Source organism: Microtus ochrogaster, linkage group LG4 (genome assembly GCF_000317375.1).
Source record: "Microtus ochrogaster isolate Prairie Vole_2 linkage group LG4, MicOch1.0, whole genome shotgun sequence".
NCBI lineage: Eukaryota > Metazoa > Chordata > Mammalia > Rodentia > Cricetidae > Microtus > Microtus ochrogaster.
Genome location: NC_022030.1, coordinates 49,577,607 through 49,596,656, shown reverse-complemented (window position 1 = coordinate 49,596,656; position 19,050 = coordinate 49,577,607). Strand labels below are relative to the sequence as shown.

Genomic DNA, 19,050 nt, shown 5'->3' with positions numbered 1-19,050 from the left:
TGGAGGCATGCTGCAGCTTTTTTAAAATAAGTCTTCCTGATTCAGTGGTAAGGAAAAAAAGAAAAAGAAAAAAGAAACACGAGGTTTTGAAAACATTGCTTTCTGGGCCATGATGCTAACATGAACTCTGACTCTTTAAAGAGGTAAGCTACAGAGCATTTAAATGGTTTTTGTGAGCAGAGTGCTACAACTTGCTTAATGATGACATAGAACTAAGGTGTGCCTGAAAATGGGGCTGTGAGCATGGCTTGCACTAAACAGAGCTCCACCCTTCCATGTTTGACTGAACAAAGCCAAAAGGCAAAGCAGCCTTAGTCTTAGTAATGACACTTAGAGCTTTGTATTTTAAGAAGTGGTACAGGTCAGAAAATAGTTACAGATACACAATTAAGACAGATTCAGATAAAAAGACCACTAAATGGGTCACAGTGTTGGATAAATGAATGTAGCCTTGGAAGAGAGAAAAAAGATATAGACAGTTATAAAAGGAAGTAAATGGTTTTTAAAAAATAAAACAAAGTCTTTAAGGAGACAGAGTATAGAGAATTATAGATTAAAAGGAGTAAAGAAAAATAAACCACGTAAAGATGGAATATACACAGAGTCTGGATTCTGTATTTTATTGTGTTTTATTTGAATTTTTTGACTGCAGAGAGATGTTTGATTCAGGGGGCTGCTAAGATACACAAACACAAAGGTATCTTGACTTCGAAATTTGGGCTTAAGGATATTTTGCTTTGGAAAAGTGGTTCTGCTTTTGTTTACACAGAGGATGAGAATCTGTGGAATCCTTCCAGACTATTGTGGTTTGATGAACCAATATCACCCAAAAGTTCTCTGTGAAAACCCCTAAAAGGAAAATACTTCACCCAACAAAAAACAGAAAGCAGTTTGGAAAGAACTACATTCAAATTCTCAAATATTGTTTATAAATGTTTGTTTACATTTAAATGGGAATATGCTATAGATATGAACACTTTGCATTGATATTGATCTTGTTTTATTGATACAAATTTAAGATCAATTTTGTTATATGTTTATTTCTGCTCTTGATTAGGGTACTGTGTTTGTGCAAGTCATTTAAAAATGTAATGTCTAGTTAAGAAATACAGGGTAATAGACAAACATCTATAATAGTCAAGTGTCTAGTCATGTTAGTTAGGTTTTCTAGATATATAGAGATATAGTTTACTTAGATAGGTATTCTTCAAATCTTTCAGAGACCTTCAGAATATGGCATTTAAAATGTTTTAATAATTTAGGACATTTCATGACAATGAGACACATATGCTCCTGGCAGCTCCAATTACTTCAAGAGTAAGATGTTCCTTATGGCATTGGTTAGCCATTTGGTCAAGAAACTGTTCTTGCCTGGACTGCGTCCTTATGCTTTATGAACTGGACATGCAGGACCCAGGAGAAATGATGGCTGAACTTGCTTAAAAGGTGAGATGATCCTTCAAGGTTCCTGCTTTATGAAAGAGTCTGCCAGACATTCTGCAGGAAACAGAAGAAAGCAACTGATGGGCTTTGCCATTACAAGGCAGAACAGATCTTCAAATTTTCTGCTTTATGGAAAAGTCTGCTGGATAGTATGGGCCTGTGGGCCAGAGATTAGATTCCCCAATGTTACAGAAGAACTTTGGGTGACTGTCCAGGCAGCAAGATGTCTCTGTCAATTCTAGAGTTTTGGGAGTTGCTTACAATGTACTTCCTGTTGACTTAGGTAATATTATATCCTTCTGGAGTCTTTGATGGAGTTGAAGAATAGATAGTTATAAATTATAGTTTTCTTTAGTTATCATAAAAGATAAAGTAGATATAAATATTGTTAAGTGTAATTCTTGCTTGATACCTGTCTTGTTATATATAATTTTACTATGTTAAAGTTAAAACATTCCTTTTTATTTAGACAGAAAAAGGGGAAATGATATGGGAAGTCCTTCTGTACATGTGTTTCTTTTATTGGCTAATGAATAAAGGAACTTCTTTGAGCCTATAGCAGGGCAGAACAGAGACAGACTGGAAAAACTAAACTGAATGCTGGGAGAAAGAAGGTGGAGTCAGAGAGACGCCACATAGCCACAGCTGGGAATGAATGATCAGTCTCTTACAACAAAAGCAGTCCCTCACTGGCCTGGATGCTGTCCAATATGTTATCCTGGATAAGTGTCCAGTAAGCTACAGCATCTTCCTGTTTTTGCCTTTCCAGCTTTGGGGTTGCTCTACCTCCAGCGCTGTTTTTTTAATTGTTCTTTTTGTTTTGTTTTTAACGGGGTTTGATGCATGAAACTGGGATCCTCATACTTGCAAAGTGACCCCAACACTAACTAAATCATCTCTGCAGCATCCAGAAGGGGGTAACTTTTAAATGAAATGTCTATAGACATTCATACTTCCACTTTAGATGATTTCTATTAATAAGGTATAATGACATACTCATTAGCAAATGGGGAAATTTTTGGAACACACACCACTCATTTCCCCGTCACACCAGCACTGGAAAGGTGATCCTGACAAATGCTCTGCGCCCATCCCTTACTGTCCTCCATTAGAACTGCAGAAGAGAATGCCACACAACTGAGCCCTCAGGTTTCTCCCTGGAATGGCAATTGGATTGTAAATTTTAACATCTGTTCTTAAGTTAAGAAGCCAAAGTTATTTCATGAAAAGGAGATGATAGGAACAAGCAAGAGTGCATTCTCTGGGTGATTTGCACAAAAGAACTGATGACAGCTCTAAGAGATCCTGGAAATCACGAGGTTTAACCAGACGGTAAATTATGGTGTGTTGACCAACGTCTCACTAAAGTTACAAAAATTGTCACGATGCCATTCAAAGTCAGTTGAAGTAGATGAAACATTTGATTATGTAGCATTATGTGAAACAGCACACTGGTTGCAATAAGGGGGTCTCAAAAACAGAGATCCAACAGTTCAGAATCAACTATATTTTTTATACCTTCAGTATTTTTTTTTGATCTTCTAAATATATGGACACAGCAATAGTATGTCACATGTGCAATCTCTCCCTCCTTACAGTTTCCAAATCCAAGTGTATTCTGCATTTTTACCACTGAACACACAAGCTGAAAAATTAATAAAAACTGAAAGAATAATGTTATGAGATGCTCTCATTCCAAGTAACAAAAAGATGACCCCTGACCTGTCTTCCAGCACCCTCCATACAAAGACTGACTAGGATCTGACTCTCAGTCTAGATTTGTGTAAAGCAAGAGAAATCAATTCCCCTACTCTCACTATTCTCATTTGAATAAGAATATTAAATGTTATTAAAATGCATAAAGAGGCTCGAGGTATTATTTAGGTTTCTGGTTCTTTACTCTATTTTCTTCCCCTTGACCTGGCATAGTTTTCTTCTTGACACCATGAAAAAACATCCAGACCAAAAGCAACTCAGGGGAGGAAAGTCAGGGCAGGAACCTAGATGCAGGAACACTGTTTATCAAATCATTCTGGCTAACCCACTGGCTTATGCTCAGCTAGCTTTCTTTCTTTTTTTCATTTTGAGAAGATACACTTTATTTTTATTTATGGTCTGTGCTTTTCCTATGCCAAGGGATCTTTGTCAAGCACATTTATAAAGATTTTCTGCTTTGTATTTCCTTACATTGCTTTAGCTTTCACTCTTCTATTCAGCTCTGAATTCCATCGATCAGCAAGCTTTCTTATATCATCCAAGACCTAGGGATGGTATCACTCACAGTGGGCTGGGAACTCCCACATCAATCTCAATCATCAGTTGGCCTCAGGTCAACCTGATCTCCGCAACTCCTCCACTGAAACTCCATGGGATGAATCTACAACTGTATGAAGTTGACATCTAACTATGAAACCCTCCTTCTTTGAATGACTAGGAAATCCTCCTTTGAAAGACGAAAGCTTTAGTGTGGATTCTACGTTGTAATTGAACAACAACAGTAAAAAGGTACTGCTGGGGTAGGTGTGCCCTAGAAGACAGCCAGATCAGAAGCATCTTCCTGACAATCCTAGATGAATGTATGCTGTGTCCTATGTTCCTTTACCTAGCTGCTAGATACAACATCAGGCTTGGAGATCAGACCAACTCTGAAAGATGGACATTTAACAAAAGTGCCACCTAGCTCTCCCTCAATACAAATTAAGATAAGGATAATTGCTTTATATCTGACTTTTGTGAAGCATAGAATTAGAACATAACATAAGAAAGTATAGCCTGGTGTATTGGTGCACCCCTTAATCCTAGCATAGGTGAGGCAGAAGCAAGCGGATCTCTATGAGTTCAAGGTCAGCCTGGTTGACATAGTGAGTTCTAGGCTATCCAGGGTTGCATGGTGAGACACTGTCTCAAAAAAAAAATAAACAAAAAAATTCAATGTTTGGTATATGATATGCTGTCAGTTACTTGTTTCTATTTTCATCTTATTTAAATATTACTATAATTCTGACAACATTTAGATTTTAGATTGATATAGTGGGGGAGTTTAGACACTAGGTTCTAAGAAATGGTCTATGGGAGACATCATTTACACTCTGAGAAAAAGTTCAAATGGAAATGAACCACTTTGGGTTGTCACTCCAGCACAGAGGTTAAGACTAAAGATAGTCATTAGTGGCTAGACCAGCAATAGCTGGCCTGATCCCAAGTTCTGTATTCTCTAGTTAGAGCTGAAACCTAATCTGTAAGAAGATGGAGATGTCATCTAGGAGATCAAGAGGACATACGGGAAGATGCCAGAGTCTTTGTGAAGCTTGTAAGTGAATGTCAGGTTGTGGAATCAGAGTGTCCTGGGTTCAGTTACAGGTGTCTCTTTGTCCTTGTGGGTTACATCCCATTTCCTTCAGCTTTGCAGCATCAACTCTTTGTAATGACTGGATGATAGCTTACTAATAGGGTTCTGTCTGGATTCAGTGACATCATGTTTGTACTATCTTGGCTCTGTCAGGAAGATGGATGCAACTGGAGAACATCCTATTAAGCAAAATAAGCCAGACTCCAAAAAGACAAATGCCAGTTTCCTTCATTTGTGAATCCTAGGGTATACATGGGTATGTAGAACCATGTATGTACTGTGGGATCTAAAAGTAGAAATGATGCTGTCTGGGAAAAGAAATGGAAATAACATGAGAGAAGGTCAGTAAGTGGGGGGGAGTCTGATTAAGGGTGAACAAAGTACATGGTATACTTGTATGATTCTGCATTTATTTAATCCATCAATTCATATAATGAATATACGTCAATAGAAATATATTTTTTAAAAAAACCTATCGTCTTTGATTTATCATCAGTCTAGCTATTGCCCCTGCTCAATAGAATCCCATAGCTCAGAGAGGTCACTACACTGAACATTAATGAAACAGCTTGTCCATCACCGTCTTGCTCATAACTACACCATGGGGACATATGTACAAGGCCCATAGAAACGAGTTTTGGAGTTCCCTTTCTAGTGTATCTTTAGTCTTTAAATAAAGTTTTAGAAAATCCTTAAAGAAAGGCAGAATACATTAGGTCCTATTCCCTTAAGCACTCCTGTTAAACTACCACCACTGTTCCAGAAATCAGCATTACTTAGGTTGACCGAGAGAGGGACCAGCGTTAGTCTTACCAATATTACTAAGCTGAAAGCAATTGCAAGGCTCATTAAATTTTCAGAGGGGGAAAAAAGAAATAAAACTTTTTCCAAGTTTTCTGACAGGAGCCAATATTAGGGAGAAAAGGGGGTAATTTATCTTTTAATAATGGAAATTTTCATCATAATTTAATGAAGATAACCTTTAACAGAGATAATTGAATAACCAGCCTGGAAAAGCAATCTAGAGGAATAAGTTCTCCAGGTTCCGGCAGCTAATAGGAGACTGGTCTGAGCTTATCAGAGCAGAATACCATTAGAGCAGTTTTGCAAATACTGGCAAAAGACTCTTTTCCTTGGTGAGGCAAAAGAATCTAATTCTTCAGGACGGTGCAGAAGAGGCCTAACCACGTACCAATGTCTTACAACCCGAGCATCATTGGCAAATCCCAAATTCTGACCTTCAAAAGATTCCTCTCTTTGTGATGTGGGGATTTTAGTTGGATCATATGGAGTTGCTTGGAAATACCAGTTCCCTCTAAAATAACAAGGGTCACCACAAAGGAAATTCTGGGCATTGGCTTAGAGTAGGGGTGGCGTGGCCTAAGGAACTTGGCCTTAGAAAGTTGGCTAATAGTGTCACATAGAAAGGGGCCATCCTGCCTGCTCTGAGCTGAATTTCTGAAATTCTCCAGCTACTTGCCCTTCATGGCTCCATTTCCAGCAACCAACAACTGAAAACAACAATAACCAGACAGACAAGAAAGGAAATGAAAGACAGGAAAGAATAAGTTCAAGGAATTTTTGGAATTTGACTTTTTGTTTTGTTGTGGTTTGCTTTTTCTGTTGTTTTTTGTAAACTGTGAGTATTTCAGAACCATGTTTGTTTTATTTCACACACACAAAAAAAAATTGGTTCTGTTTTGCTTTGTAAGAATTTTGCTATGAAATTCATACTGATTAGAACTTTCTATGAAGCCTAGGCTAGCCTCAAATTCATAAAGTTTATCAGGTACTTGGATTATTGGAGTATGATACTATACTTAGGTCACAAAGATACTTGTTTTATTTATTGTATTTGTTTATGTGGGTATGGGGGGACAATACATGTTTATGTGAGTATGTGAAAGTACTGTGTGTACACATGGTGTAGATGCCAGAGATCTATCTCACTTGTCTCCCCCAGTTACTTTCCACATTAATTTTGGAAACAGTTTCTCATTAAACCTGGAACTCATAGATTGGCTAGGCTGTCTGCCCATTAACCTCCAGGAATCTACCTGCCTCCACCTCACTAGGTACCACCATGCCTAGCTCTTATGTGAGTGCTAGGAATCTGAACTAGGTTTCTTAGCTTAGGCAGCACATACTTTATGCCTAGAACTGAGTCCTCAGTCCTGAGAGTCATGCTAATGCTTGAGTTTACTAAAGGAATTCTTACTTGCTCTTAACAATTCAAGCACTGCTCTGCATGGCCAATATGAGGAAGTTCATACAATAACAGCTCCCTGAAGGGAAACAAAGGAAAATACATTGAATTTGAAATTAACAGACCTAAAATGGAGCCCTACTCTGTCTGTCTCAGCCATAAACCCAGAAACAAAAGTCGTCATTAATATCAAGCTTATTGTAGGCTGACTTGGGTTTCCAGCTGCTCATTAATCCACAGTATCTGAGAATTGGTCTCAGCTCTAAAAGGAGTTCCTTCGAATTCTATGGAGATACGAAAACTATATTTACTCCAGATGGGGCACCAACGAAAGACAAAAGAAAGGATTCTACCCACATCTAATTTGGCAAATCAATGAGTTTATTACCATTGCTTACAGCAGCATGAATGGCTCTCAGGAAACTTTATAACCAAGACAGCCCACCCCAGCACAGCAATGACTCAGGGACGCTACATTCCTGGAGCACCGATGCATACCCACACCCACCATCCCCACCCCCTACTCAGTTATTCCACTAAAGAGAGAATCTCTTCCCCTGCCAGCTGTGTTCACTGCCTTCATAACTATGGGGAGAGATCTTGAAAAGCTTGTATTTTTTTTTTTTTTGCTTCCTGAGCCTCCTAATATCTATGAGCTTCCAGAACCCAGTAAATTCCCTAAGCTTCCTGAATCTTACTCTCCTTCCTCCTCTCTACAGAAGAGAATGACTCAGTTGAGTGGAAATAATTACACAGAAAGACTTTAATTTGATGGCTAGTGTCCTTATAAAAGGAAGAAATCAAAGACACCACACACACACACACACACACGTGTGCACATGCGCACGCACACAAAACAAGGCAGAAGACACTAGAATGGTACAACCGAAGCCAAGTATCCACCACTTGCCAACAGGCGACAAGAAGCTAGGAGATGCAGGAAGCAGAGGCTTCCTCAAAGTCTCAGAAGGAAGCAACCTTGACACTATATGATCTCATTCATTCCGTCTCCAAATCTATGAGGCAATACATTTCTCTGGGCTATGCCTCCGCATCTGTGGTGCTTCATCATACAGCCCTGTCCCGCGCTACCGTCTCGCCAGCAAGAACGACGCGGCACAATCAGGATCCTTCTGCAGAAAAGCTTTATGCGTCTTGAGAGGGAGAGCATAAGCTTACAGAGCGAAGACCTCAAGGGTCGAAAACCCGGCCCTTATATAGCTTAACAGTCCTCGCCTCGGACGTGTCAAACTCTGACTGGCTGCAGCCTGCCAAACCCTATGACGCCACGGGAGACGCAAAGAGCAAGGGCTGGAAAGTTACTATGTGCATGCGCACTGGCTTGACATGGTAAACTGTCATTTACCATGCACATGCGCACTGGCTTGATTACGGTGGTGGTGCTGATGGTCAGCGCCATCTTGCAATGGAGTATGTGGGAACGGCTCCCCACACAGCCCCAGAAAATGGACCCATGTCCATACCTGCAGTGGTTACTCGCAGACAAGACATTGACAAGTCAGCAGGCTAGGTTCTGGGCATGCATGATCAGCTGTGTATTCACACTCTTGTGGTCTGTGCAATAAAGCATGGTCACTACTAATCATACACCTAATGCAAAAGAAAAATGTAAAATATGTACAAGATTTCAAAGGCTACATAAAAATCAAACATCTATCAATAGATGTTACAGTTTATGTTGAGGACCTGATACTGTTGATATATTGAGGTAGAGTGTACAATTAAAAATGGACTTCACTTACTTCTTTGTAAAGTGTTTAATTTGGCTTCTGGAAATTTTTAAATTATATGGGAAGATGATATCATGGCATTCCTGAACACCACTGCCTAGAAGCTCTCAAGCCGTGACTGGAGTTGATTCCAAAGTATTATAGAGTGTTAAGCCAACACAAATGTGAAGGTATGTTCCTCTGTCTTTTGGAGTCCAAAAGAAGCTATCGTCACTGAAGGGGCATAAAATGACATCAGACGAGGGTGTGCGAAGGCTACCATCTCAATCCTCCTGAGAATTTCATTTAACATTTCTCTATAGAGAAGTGAGAGGAAAACAGGGAACCACTAGCAAAAAAATAATGAACATCTGAAAATCTGAAATACATGGATCCCAGCCTGCGTGGGCACTCACTGCATCTCAGCCACTCATCCATCATCCCCATGTTACAAATGAAGAAACTGAGGCCCGAGACAATAAGTTCTTCACTCAGAACAATACTGACTTGAGGTTTGAAAATAACCCCGGTGGAGTAGGTGGGAGCCATCTTGGAAGGGAGCTTAGATATTACACTAAAATGTAAAATAAGGCAGGAAGGCAGGCAGGAAGGTGCTCACAAGCATCTCTTGAAGACAGTAATGGGGTGTGAAGGATTTTAAATAAAAGCCTGAGCAAATCCATTTTGGGCTAGGGATCTACAGAAGCTCTGTGGGGCAAGGAGAGTGGTGGAGCTGAGATCTATGTGCTCAAAGCCCGATCCTGGAATTAAGAGACCCATCTGAGGAGCTTCCTGTATGTCCTGTGGCATTCCAAAATAGACGGTTAGTGTCTGATGTTCAGAAGTGATTCGGGCTGGTCCTATTGAATCCAAGCTGTGGATAGAGCATGGCTTTCTGCTTTCTTTTTCATAACTTTCTGAGGCGGTCCAGGAGATGAGCCCCTCCCTGTCACAGTCCCACAGGACCTGATGACAATGGCAGAATTAACATGGAAGAAGGAAAAATAGAGACTCGTGCCTTCCAGCCCAGATGCTGGGAGTAAGAGTACTGACAGGTTTTTATTTATCTCCACATTCTAGCTCATTCTGCCACAGGCCTAACACACCTCATCCCTAGCATCCCCAGGATGAATTAATTCTTCCTGAATTCTGTCTTATTTCTAACATATGGACTGTATTACATCTTTCTCTCAAGAGTGACAGGGAAGAAATATCACTAAGGAAACAATGGTTCTATTCTTAAAAAAACAACTCTTCATACCACAGCTCCAAAGACGCAACGACTTGAAGCTGACAGCTGTTTGGATTCTGAAGTTAGAAGTGTGACAACTGCTGCAGTCAGGTAAGGTGACTTTCATCCAGACGATGACCCCAGAGTCCCTGGTGCTCCTCCCCTTGGCTGATGAAGCTTGTCGTGTAGTGCATTGCCCTGTGTTTGACATTCAGTGTGTCTGGTCTTGAATTCTGATTGAACATTCTTTCAACCAGAGGAGGCATATTCCTACATGAATGTCCCTTGAGGTAGTGCCTGTAGGCACAGTTTGTGTGTTTAAAATGCCACCTCCATTTCTTCCCCAACTCTTTAAGAAGTGGTTGTGGGGTTTGATGATTGGCAATTAGATAAGAGGAAAAATCAACAAGTGATCACCCTCAAGAGGAATAGCTCCGATATCAACCACTTCCCCTCCCCATGAACCAGGATGCAGGGAGCATTCAGAGCTTCTGTTTTGAAGGTGAAATGTGAAAAAGTAGACTCAATGGGCAGAAAGTTCCCTGTGCATGCTAGTGGACACAAAATGGGTCCCTCATCTGTAAACTGCCACCTCCTCTAGCGCCAGCCCTAGGTGCTTAAACTGTTTTAACATCCCTGCTTGCCTCCATTTACTAAAGACCCTTGTATAGGGCCTAAGCTAAGTGGAGTCAACCTTAGAAGGCCCGTGCTATTAAAATAGAGTTGATTATTTAAATCAGTATTGGGCCAATGTGACCCCAAGCTTATGCTAACCCGAAAAAGTCCACAATATTGATTTTGAAATATGAATCACACCACTGACGAAGATTGTCATAATTGATGCATATATGTCAGTAAGTGACTGACTTACTTAAAATGCTATAGATTGATTTAGCATCTTGATAGTTTAAGGAAAAAAATCGTCTATGAACAAAGAGAAGACTACAAAGTCTGTTGAGCAGAGAAAACCAGTGTCATTTCAGTTATTTCCACTGCTGGCTCTGCATCTGTGAGAAATGGGGGAGCTCAGTCATTTTCAGTGTTTGTTTTGTGTTTTGCATGCAGATTTCCCAAATTCCATTTTCTGGGCATGTGAGCAACATCTAATAGTATACCCCAAGTCAAGGCAGGGAAGATTTAGGTCGAATATGAGAATGTTTGCAAAACAAATTTTCAAAAATTGGTTCATATTCTTATTGGACTCAATTTTGGCAAAGTATACAGAAACCCCAGATGATTTTTGTTGGCAAACTCCACAATAAACACCCCCAAATCTCTTTGCAAACACTAGCTTTGCTCAAATAGTCCAAGACCAGGTCTTAGATTTATTTTCAACAAGTGTGTTTTATTTTTAACTGTCCATATTGGGATGGCTTAGATTTTTGTCCCTGGGCAGTTGGCTTGTGTTCTTTCAGGTGGTTTTATTATTAAGTCTGGTATTTTACACTACACCATACATATCTTATAGTGGAGACTATTGTCACCTGACAACTCTTAAATAAAATAACGAGTGCTTTATTTTACTGAACAATATACTCCATGAAGTTGTTCCAAGAGTCAGACCTTGGCATCGCTCAGAAATTGCTGAATATCAATAAGAATTTGGGAGTTGCTCCTCATAGCATAAAAGTTCTTCATCTTCACTTAAAATTAGGCCAGTGTCTTCTGGGAGATGGGAAGAGCTCACTTTGGAAATCCTTAAGAAATATTAAGTTGTGCGTGAAATCAGCACCATCTGACTAAAAACCTAAGTAAGAAAAACTGGAGATAATCTGTAATGTTGTGGTCTGAATGAGAAATGTCCCCCATGGACCTGTGTCTTTAAACAGTTGGTCCCCAGTTGGTGAAACTGACTAGGGAGGTGATGAAACCTTCAGGAGGTGGAGCCTTCCTGGGGTAGAGGGGGAGCACAGCACTTGGGATTTCTTGCCCCACCCCTGCCTTTCACTCTGCTTCTTGAGTGCTGATTTCTCCTATCCCCATGTTTCTCCTGCCATGCCTTCCCTGATTTGATGGATTCTATTCCTGGAACCATAAGCAAAATAAACTCTTTTTCTGGTCTAAGTTGCTCTTGTCGGAATGTTTTATTACAGTGTATTAGTTTGCCTTACGTTGCTCTGATAAAATATTCTTCCCAGAAGAACTTGACACAGAAAGAGTTTATTTGGCTATGTTTCCATCTCACAGCCCATCTTTGAGGGAAGCCAGGGTAGGAACTCAAGGCAGAAACTGAGGCAGAAGCCACAGAAGAATATTGCTTACTGGCTTCATTTCTAAGGCTCGCTCAACCTGATTTCTTAACCAACCCAGGATCAACTCTCCAGGGGGTGGCACTGCTCACAGTGGGCTCGCCTCACCCACAACAGTCATTAATCAAGAAACTGTCCCCACAAAACTGCACCCAGGCCAATCTGATGGAGGCATTTGCTCAGCTGAGGTTGTCTCTTCCCAGGTGATCCAAGCTAACTTGCATCAGGGTGACAAGAAGCCCACCAGGGCACACAGCTCCAAAAAATAACTAATGCATGTGGTTTCCTAACTACTGTCAACCTTCGCATTAGTGGACCATGAACCACGGAGCATGTGAAGAAGCCTGGGATGTAAACTACAGAGAGTTAAGGCAGAAGTTAGGAAGCAGGGAGTATAGATAGCAGAAGGAAATAGAGAAAATCCATTAAGGGACAGAAGGAAATAAAATGTGTCTATAGTATGATCTTGTGAGCCAGCTGAATCCCTAGGTGCCACACTGATGGAGGAAGGTCATTGGTTAATTAAATAAAGAAGCTGCTTGCCCTGATAGGTTAAAACAGGTGGGAGGAGTAAACAGTGCAGAACTCTGGGAGGAAGAGGAAGTGAGCTCAGAGACTCGACAGCTCTCCTCTCGGGGGCAGACGCCTCAGAGAGACACAATGCTCCACTCTTGCGGGCAGAGGTGAGAGCTCTGCTCTCTGAGGCACACGCGATGAAGCTCCAACCCAGGATGGACATAGGCTAGAATCTTTTTGGTAAGCACACCTTGGGGTGCTATACACAGATGATTAGAAATGGGCTAAATTAATATGTGAGAATTAGCCTAGAAGAGAATGGGCCAAGCAGTGTTTAAATGAATACAGTTTGTGTGTTGTTATTTCGGGGCATAAGCTAGCCATGCAGGCGGCCTGGGGTGCTGGGGACGCAGCCCCGCTGCTCCTATTACAACACCACACTGAGAATGGCAAGGTGTCCTCCTTCACCATCCCATTGACAGAAATCATAGCAACCAGCAGAAGCCACTACACAACCAGTGTTCTCTAATCTGCTAGGCACAGATACCATGCACTGTCTTATCTGTCTGTTTCTTTGGGTCATGCATATTATATTTCAGCTGTATGGTTCATCTAACATTATTTTTCTCCCCATCTCTACATACATCCTCAATTTATTTCCACAATTAGGCAAGAGCCAATGCTTAAGTAAAAAGCAGTTTACACATCTTTGAGGCAACTAGGAAAAGAAAACTCTAGGGAGCCTTCATCCTTCCAGGGTTTTACCCTCAAAGCTATAATCCAGGACATGGTGATTAATCCCTCCACCTATGCATCCTTCCATCCATTTGGCTGCCCTCTAACAAACTTAATTAGGTTCTCCTGGCGTCTGCCATAGAAGTGGAGATAAAACATGAACAATAACAACAAAAAGACCATTTCCACCATCTTAAAGATAACCCACAATTTAAATAGACATTTGCATAATTATATAAATAAATAAATAAATATATAAATAAATAAATATATAAATAAATGTGTGGTTGGAAACCATAGTGAATAACATACAAAATCCTGTAGCAGAAAGCCTAGCTTTAAAGAGTTTGTTGTTATTATTTAGGGTTCACATTATTTTATGTGCATTTAGTGCCCATAGAAGCCATATCAGGGTATCAGATCCCATGGCAAGTTCATTTATATGTGTTTGTGACCCATAGGATACAGGGTCTGGCAATGAAACTTGGGTCCTTTGCATGATTAGCAATCACTCTTAACTGCTGACTCTTCTCCTCAGGTCTCTGTTTCATTTTAGTATGTCCTAGTGAAAACAAACTCAAAGGGCCATCTTGTGTAGGCTAACCAGAGAACTTTCTCCATTGTCCACAGCGAGGAAAATAACTTGATCAAGATTTTATGTTATTTGTGCTTCAGCAAAATCTCTTGGACCTTGGCTTTTAAAATTCTGCCTCTGTTAAGCACTTCAAAAACAAATAGCAAAATAAATAAATAAATAAATAAATAAATAAATAAATAAATAAAAAGAAAAAAGTTCATTTAGAATGTTTTAGTATTCTAACTTAAAATAAGCTAGGCTTCACTAAGAAATGAAACCCAGAGAAGAAGGATCTTGCCTGAACACAGTAACAACCTTGTACCCCTCAAGGGGATCTCAGTACAAGTCCTGGCTCACCCTTGGCCAAGGATACAGAAGATCTAGGATTTTAATGTACCCCTCCCCCACCCTCATATTACCAGTGCATCTGCTGGACTTGAGTGGGAGTTAATGCCTGTGGCTGCTAGCAGAGACTGTGGTACAGAAGGGGACAGGAAACACTTAGAACAGGAAGAAAGGCAGGCTCATTTGAGAGGGTGACAATGAAGCCTAGACAATTTCATTAGCTTTTTCAAAAATAACATATTATTATCTTTCAATTACTTACATGCTGATATTATCCCAGCCACTCACATAGCATATTATGCTTTGTGCTCAAGACCGAATTCTAGCAATACTCTTTTTTAATGAATTACCCTTGTGTATACAGGGATTCTGATGGGTGATTACTGAGAAAGGAAGGGGACATTGTTTTCAGATGGTATGGCTGGGTTCTTTCCTTTTTCTTTTCCTTCTCGTTCTTACTTTCCTTCCTGCTTCCTCTCTCCCCTTCTCTCTTATTTCCACCTTTCCCTCCCTTCTTCACTCTTTCATTCCTTTTAAATTCCAGGACAAGAGTGTGAACATGAAATTGGGAGAACTGCAACACTAGAGAAGCGCCATTCCAAGCAGGATGAGGTAGTAATCCACACTTGATCCCATCTGTTCAGCAGACACTCACATTTTCTCCTTCAAAGCCTTGTTTCTGTTCATTCCCAATTCCATGAAGGACATTTCTCCATAGCCAGCTTCTTTGCTGTATTAATGTGGCCCATTCTGAGATCTCATGGCCTGGGGAGACATTAGTATCCATTCTCCAAAGGATTCACGCTTGGCTTGCCTTTCAGGAATTCAGGATGGTGTTAAGCTGGAAGCATAGACCCCAGCCCTGAGCCTGAGAGTTGTATTGATCTGGACTCCAAAACCCAGAAGGGGGACCACTCCCACAAAGTATTTAAGTGAACTCCCAAAAGAGAAACATGTGGTCCCTTTTCCTTCCTCCTGTGGTTGCATCATGGCCTCCTGGTTCCCCCTTGGGGCCACCTAAGAACACAGGAATCCCATTAAACCTAGATATTTCTTAATTTGGCTTGTTTGGGAATTTGTGTTGGCAGAGAGCTCATGTTAGGGTTCTACAAAGATGCACAAGGGGTTTTAAACAGCAGTGGATTACAAGCATTCTTCTCTGAAATCAGTGCATCCATTAAGAAAAAAAGATCAACACTGTTAATAACATTATTACCTCAATTAAGGAGCAGCCAGCTATGAAAGACAAATCTACAGATCTAAAAAGATCTGTAAACACAAAAACTACCCTATATACGATCAATTTAAAAAACAAAAAGATAAACTTGCCCTGTTTACCAAGTTTGGTTTATTTTACACATCAAATTTCCATTGCTTAAAAAAGGGGAAGTTCATATAAAGTATGAAACACCCTGGCTTTATTAACACAAACATATTTTTATTAAAGAGTGAATGCATTTATCTAAAGAATAGTTTACATATGTCATAATGCAACAAGCATATCTTCAGGAGGTGAGTCCTCACCAATACAACTCCATGCTTATTGTACATGCCTTGAAACTGTACCCACATGGGGGACATACGCACAAGCGTGTGCGCGTGTGCGCACACACACACACACACAAACACATACATGGACACACAGGTACACAAATCAAAAATACCAACACCATTGCTGTCTGGATTATATTAGCTTTCTCTTAAGGCTTCTAAGGTGCCCTGTTGCCCCTAACATCACGAGAAGTAAAACACACCTTTTAAAGGGGCAATATCACTTGAAAAAAGTGTTTCATGTACCCTCTTAATGTGTCTATTCATCTTAAATGTGTATATTTTAACAAATACGTTCCATGATCCTTTATGATATGCAAAGATCTTAAAATTGAGAGATCTCAAGCTATCAGTGAGAATTTTTCTTCAGAACTGATGTTCAAAGGGATCATTCTGACTCTAAGATATTATTGACTTTAGGACAACAAGATCACATTTTCCTTTATAAGTTTCCAGATAGACGTGGGATTTCTACACAGACTTGATTTCACTCATTCCCTTCTTGAGTTCAATGCTGAATAATAGAGCAAGACTTCCCAGGCGATGTCATGTCAAAGTTTAAAACATCCATGAAAGAGTCATCCAACAGTGTAGTAACGATGTAAGCTACTACAAACCAGGACTTTTATAAAGGGAAACCTCTGTAGACGCTGGCCACCCATCCCCCTTTTCTCTAGGGTGTCTGATGTCTGAGAGTCCTGGTAGGTTTGCTGACTGTTCATTTAATTAATTTGTTATTTCTTCTTTGTTGGAGTCCTGCAGTATGTTGAGCCTCCATCCCTTTTGGGGAGGCTGGAAGAAGGAGAAACATGGGCGGGGGGACAGGAGGAGAGAAATGATCATTAGTTGCAAGGATTCTAAGAAAATAGATGAAGTGAATACAAGAGGAGGGTACTACTTGGTATACTCGTGTAAATCAAAGCATTATCTTTAACTGTGAACTATCTGCCATCTAGCGTGCTGTTAGTTGTAAAGCTTAATCCAAGCTGTGCTGATTCATGTGCTGAGGAGAGCATCTGCCAACATGCCAAGCAAGGAGGAGCAATCCGTCAGTCACCGGGACAAGTCCTTTCCATCCTGAAGCCTCCACATCAGCATCACCTCCCCACGCCGCCCGCCCGCCTAGGGATCACAGAGATGCTGCTAACATTCTTGCTGGATTTCATAAGGCAGATCGGAACAGTCCATCAGACTACAGCCACAGAGCATTTGCCTGAGAATGGTGAAAATAGGCATGGAGATCTCCCACCCGGAAATGTTGAAATAGGAGAAAAACCCAAGAAAACAGTCTGGAACTTTCCTCCTCGTCCACACGCCCACTCTCCTCATGGTCACAGCAGCAGCAGATATCAACGTCACGTAATTAATGATACATTTCTTTAGATTTAGAATTGCTCTTCTGAATTTAAAAAGCATGGTCAGCCAAGAGTTTTGGCAGTCTTTTCATACCAAAGTTGAATCATTGCAGATGCATCTGTCTTCTGAAACTCCTTGTCCAAATGCTGCCTTCGCTGGAACATCTCAAGTTCCTTCAGCCATCATCAGATTCTAGTTCCTGGGAAGCCTCTTCAGATGAGCTGCTCCTATGGATCCGCCCATCACTCTTCATACTGTGGAAAGTCTTCCTGAAGGCCTCCATCATGGCGTGCGCCAACTTCTTGGCCTCCAGCTTGCTCTCGCACTGCACGGCGTGGCAGTCCATCTGGTAAGACAGGTCGTCGTTGATCTCTCTGTACACCCAGGCGAAGATGTTGGGGCTCACGTTGTGGTCAGCTGTGCAATAGGCGATGCGAGCCACCTGGAAGGTATCCATGTGCACCGTCGCCTCACCTTTGTGGTCAAGGTGATGAAGCCAGACTTGGAATGGACGGATCTCTAGGAGGGCATTGGCTGGAAAAACATCTTCTCGGGCCAGAGTGTGTTTCTTCCAGAGCTCAATGACCGGCTTCTCCGTGCAGCCAGATAAAAACTGCATGCCTGTGGTAGAGACTTTCCCCAGATAGGTAACCTGCAGACGGGAGACAGGAAGGAAAGGGGGAGGTCAGCATGGCGCACTGAGCTCACTTGGAAAAGCTAAGAGACAAGACATGTGATGTACACCAAAGTGGCAGAGCCACTCCTGGAAGCAGAATTTCTTACTTTTCTTCCTAGCAAGTTTCCTCCAGGGCAAATGTATTGAACTTCTTTAAACAGAGTTGGACTTTTTAAAATCTAATACCTGGAGAACTCCTTCCCTCTTCCAAACCCCTTTTAAATTAAAAAATGACAATGATGATGATCTTTCATTTAATTTGGCATTTCTTTGAAATCAGAGGTCACTAGAAGTTTACTTTCATTCAGCCAGAAATGTGAGCTAGAGCTCAAAGACAGCAGGAAACCAGGAGGCCGGCGCATCTGCAAAACAAAGCCTTTATGAAGCTTATCTCTTGGCTGAATCCTCTCTGCAAATCCTTCCCTTTCTGATTTCCTTTATGCTGTTTGCTTCCAGCAAATACCAAAGACACAAAAATGTGTTCTGTTCAAATTACAGCCTGAAGCATGATTTCCCCCTTCCACTGAGAAGTTTTAAAAATACAACAATGTTTTGCTTTTCAAGCTAAACAGTTTGTGAAAGGAAGGGTATCTGGTTAAATGACTGTAGCTGAGAGACTAGGGAAAGCTAGAATGCAAGGTTATCAGATAGCTAGCTAGGCACTATTCAAAGGAGGGAAAATCATTCCAAAAGATTTAGATACTGTCTTTTTTAAAAAGCTTGGGAGAAAGCAAAAGAACTTAGCTGTATAAAGGCACCTGTGGCCAAGCCTGAAGACCTGAGTTCAGTCCCTGAACCTACGTGATGGAAGGAGAGAACTGACTTCCATTTGCTGTCCTCTGACCGCATCTGCCTCTGTTCGTAACATACCCAGAGGTCTATGTTATTGCTTTTCTCATCAGGACAGGTAGACCTGCTACCCCTGAAACGTAGACATCAAAGAACTGAAGGAAACCCAAGTGGTCTGTCGTGGAATATTAAAGATGTGCTACATTCTTTTATGCTGTGGAATATGTGTTTAATGATGCCAGGATGTGTTGCATTCTTTTATATTTCATTTGTTTAACTCTATGAAACTGTGTTACA

At 40.9% G+C, this 19,050-nt stretch overlaps 1 protein-coding gene across 2 annotated transcripts in view; it reads right to left on the bottom strand.

The window, feature by feature from the left end:
- Positions 1 to 15,710: 15,710 nt before the first annotated feature.
- Pid1 (phosphotyrosine interaction domain containing 1) overlaps positions 15,711 to 19,050 on the bottom strand; it is a 229,421-nt gene continuing 226,081 nt past the window's right edge. For both annotated transcript variants that reach the window (XM_026786339.1, XM_026786340.1), the window contains one exon: positions 15,711 to 17,940. In XM_026786339.1, coding sequence (XP_026642140.1) covers positions 17,464 to 17,940 — 477 coding nt within the window. In that variant the 3' untranslated portion in view covers positions 15,711 to 17,463. The remainder of the gene's footprint in view (positions 17,941 to 19,050) is intronic.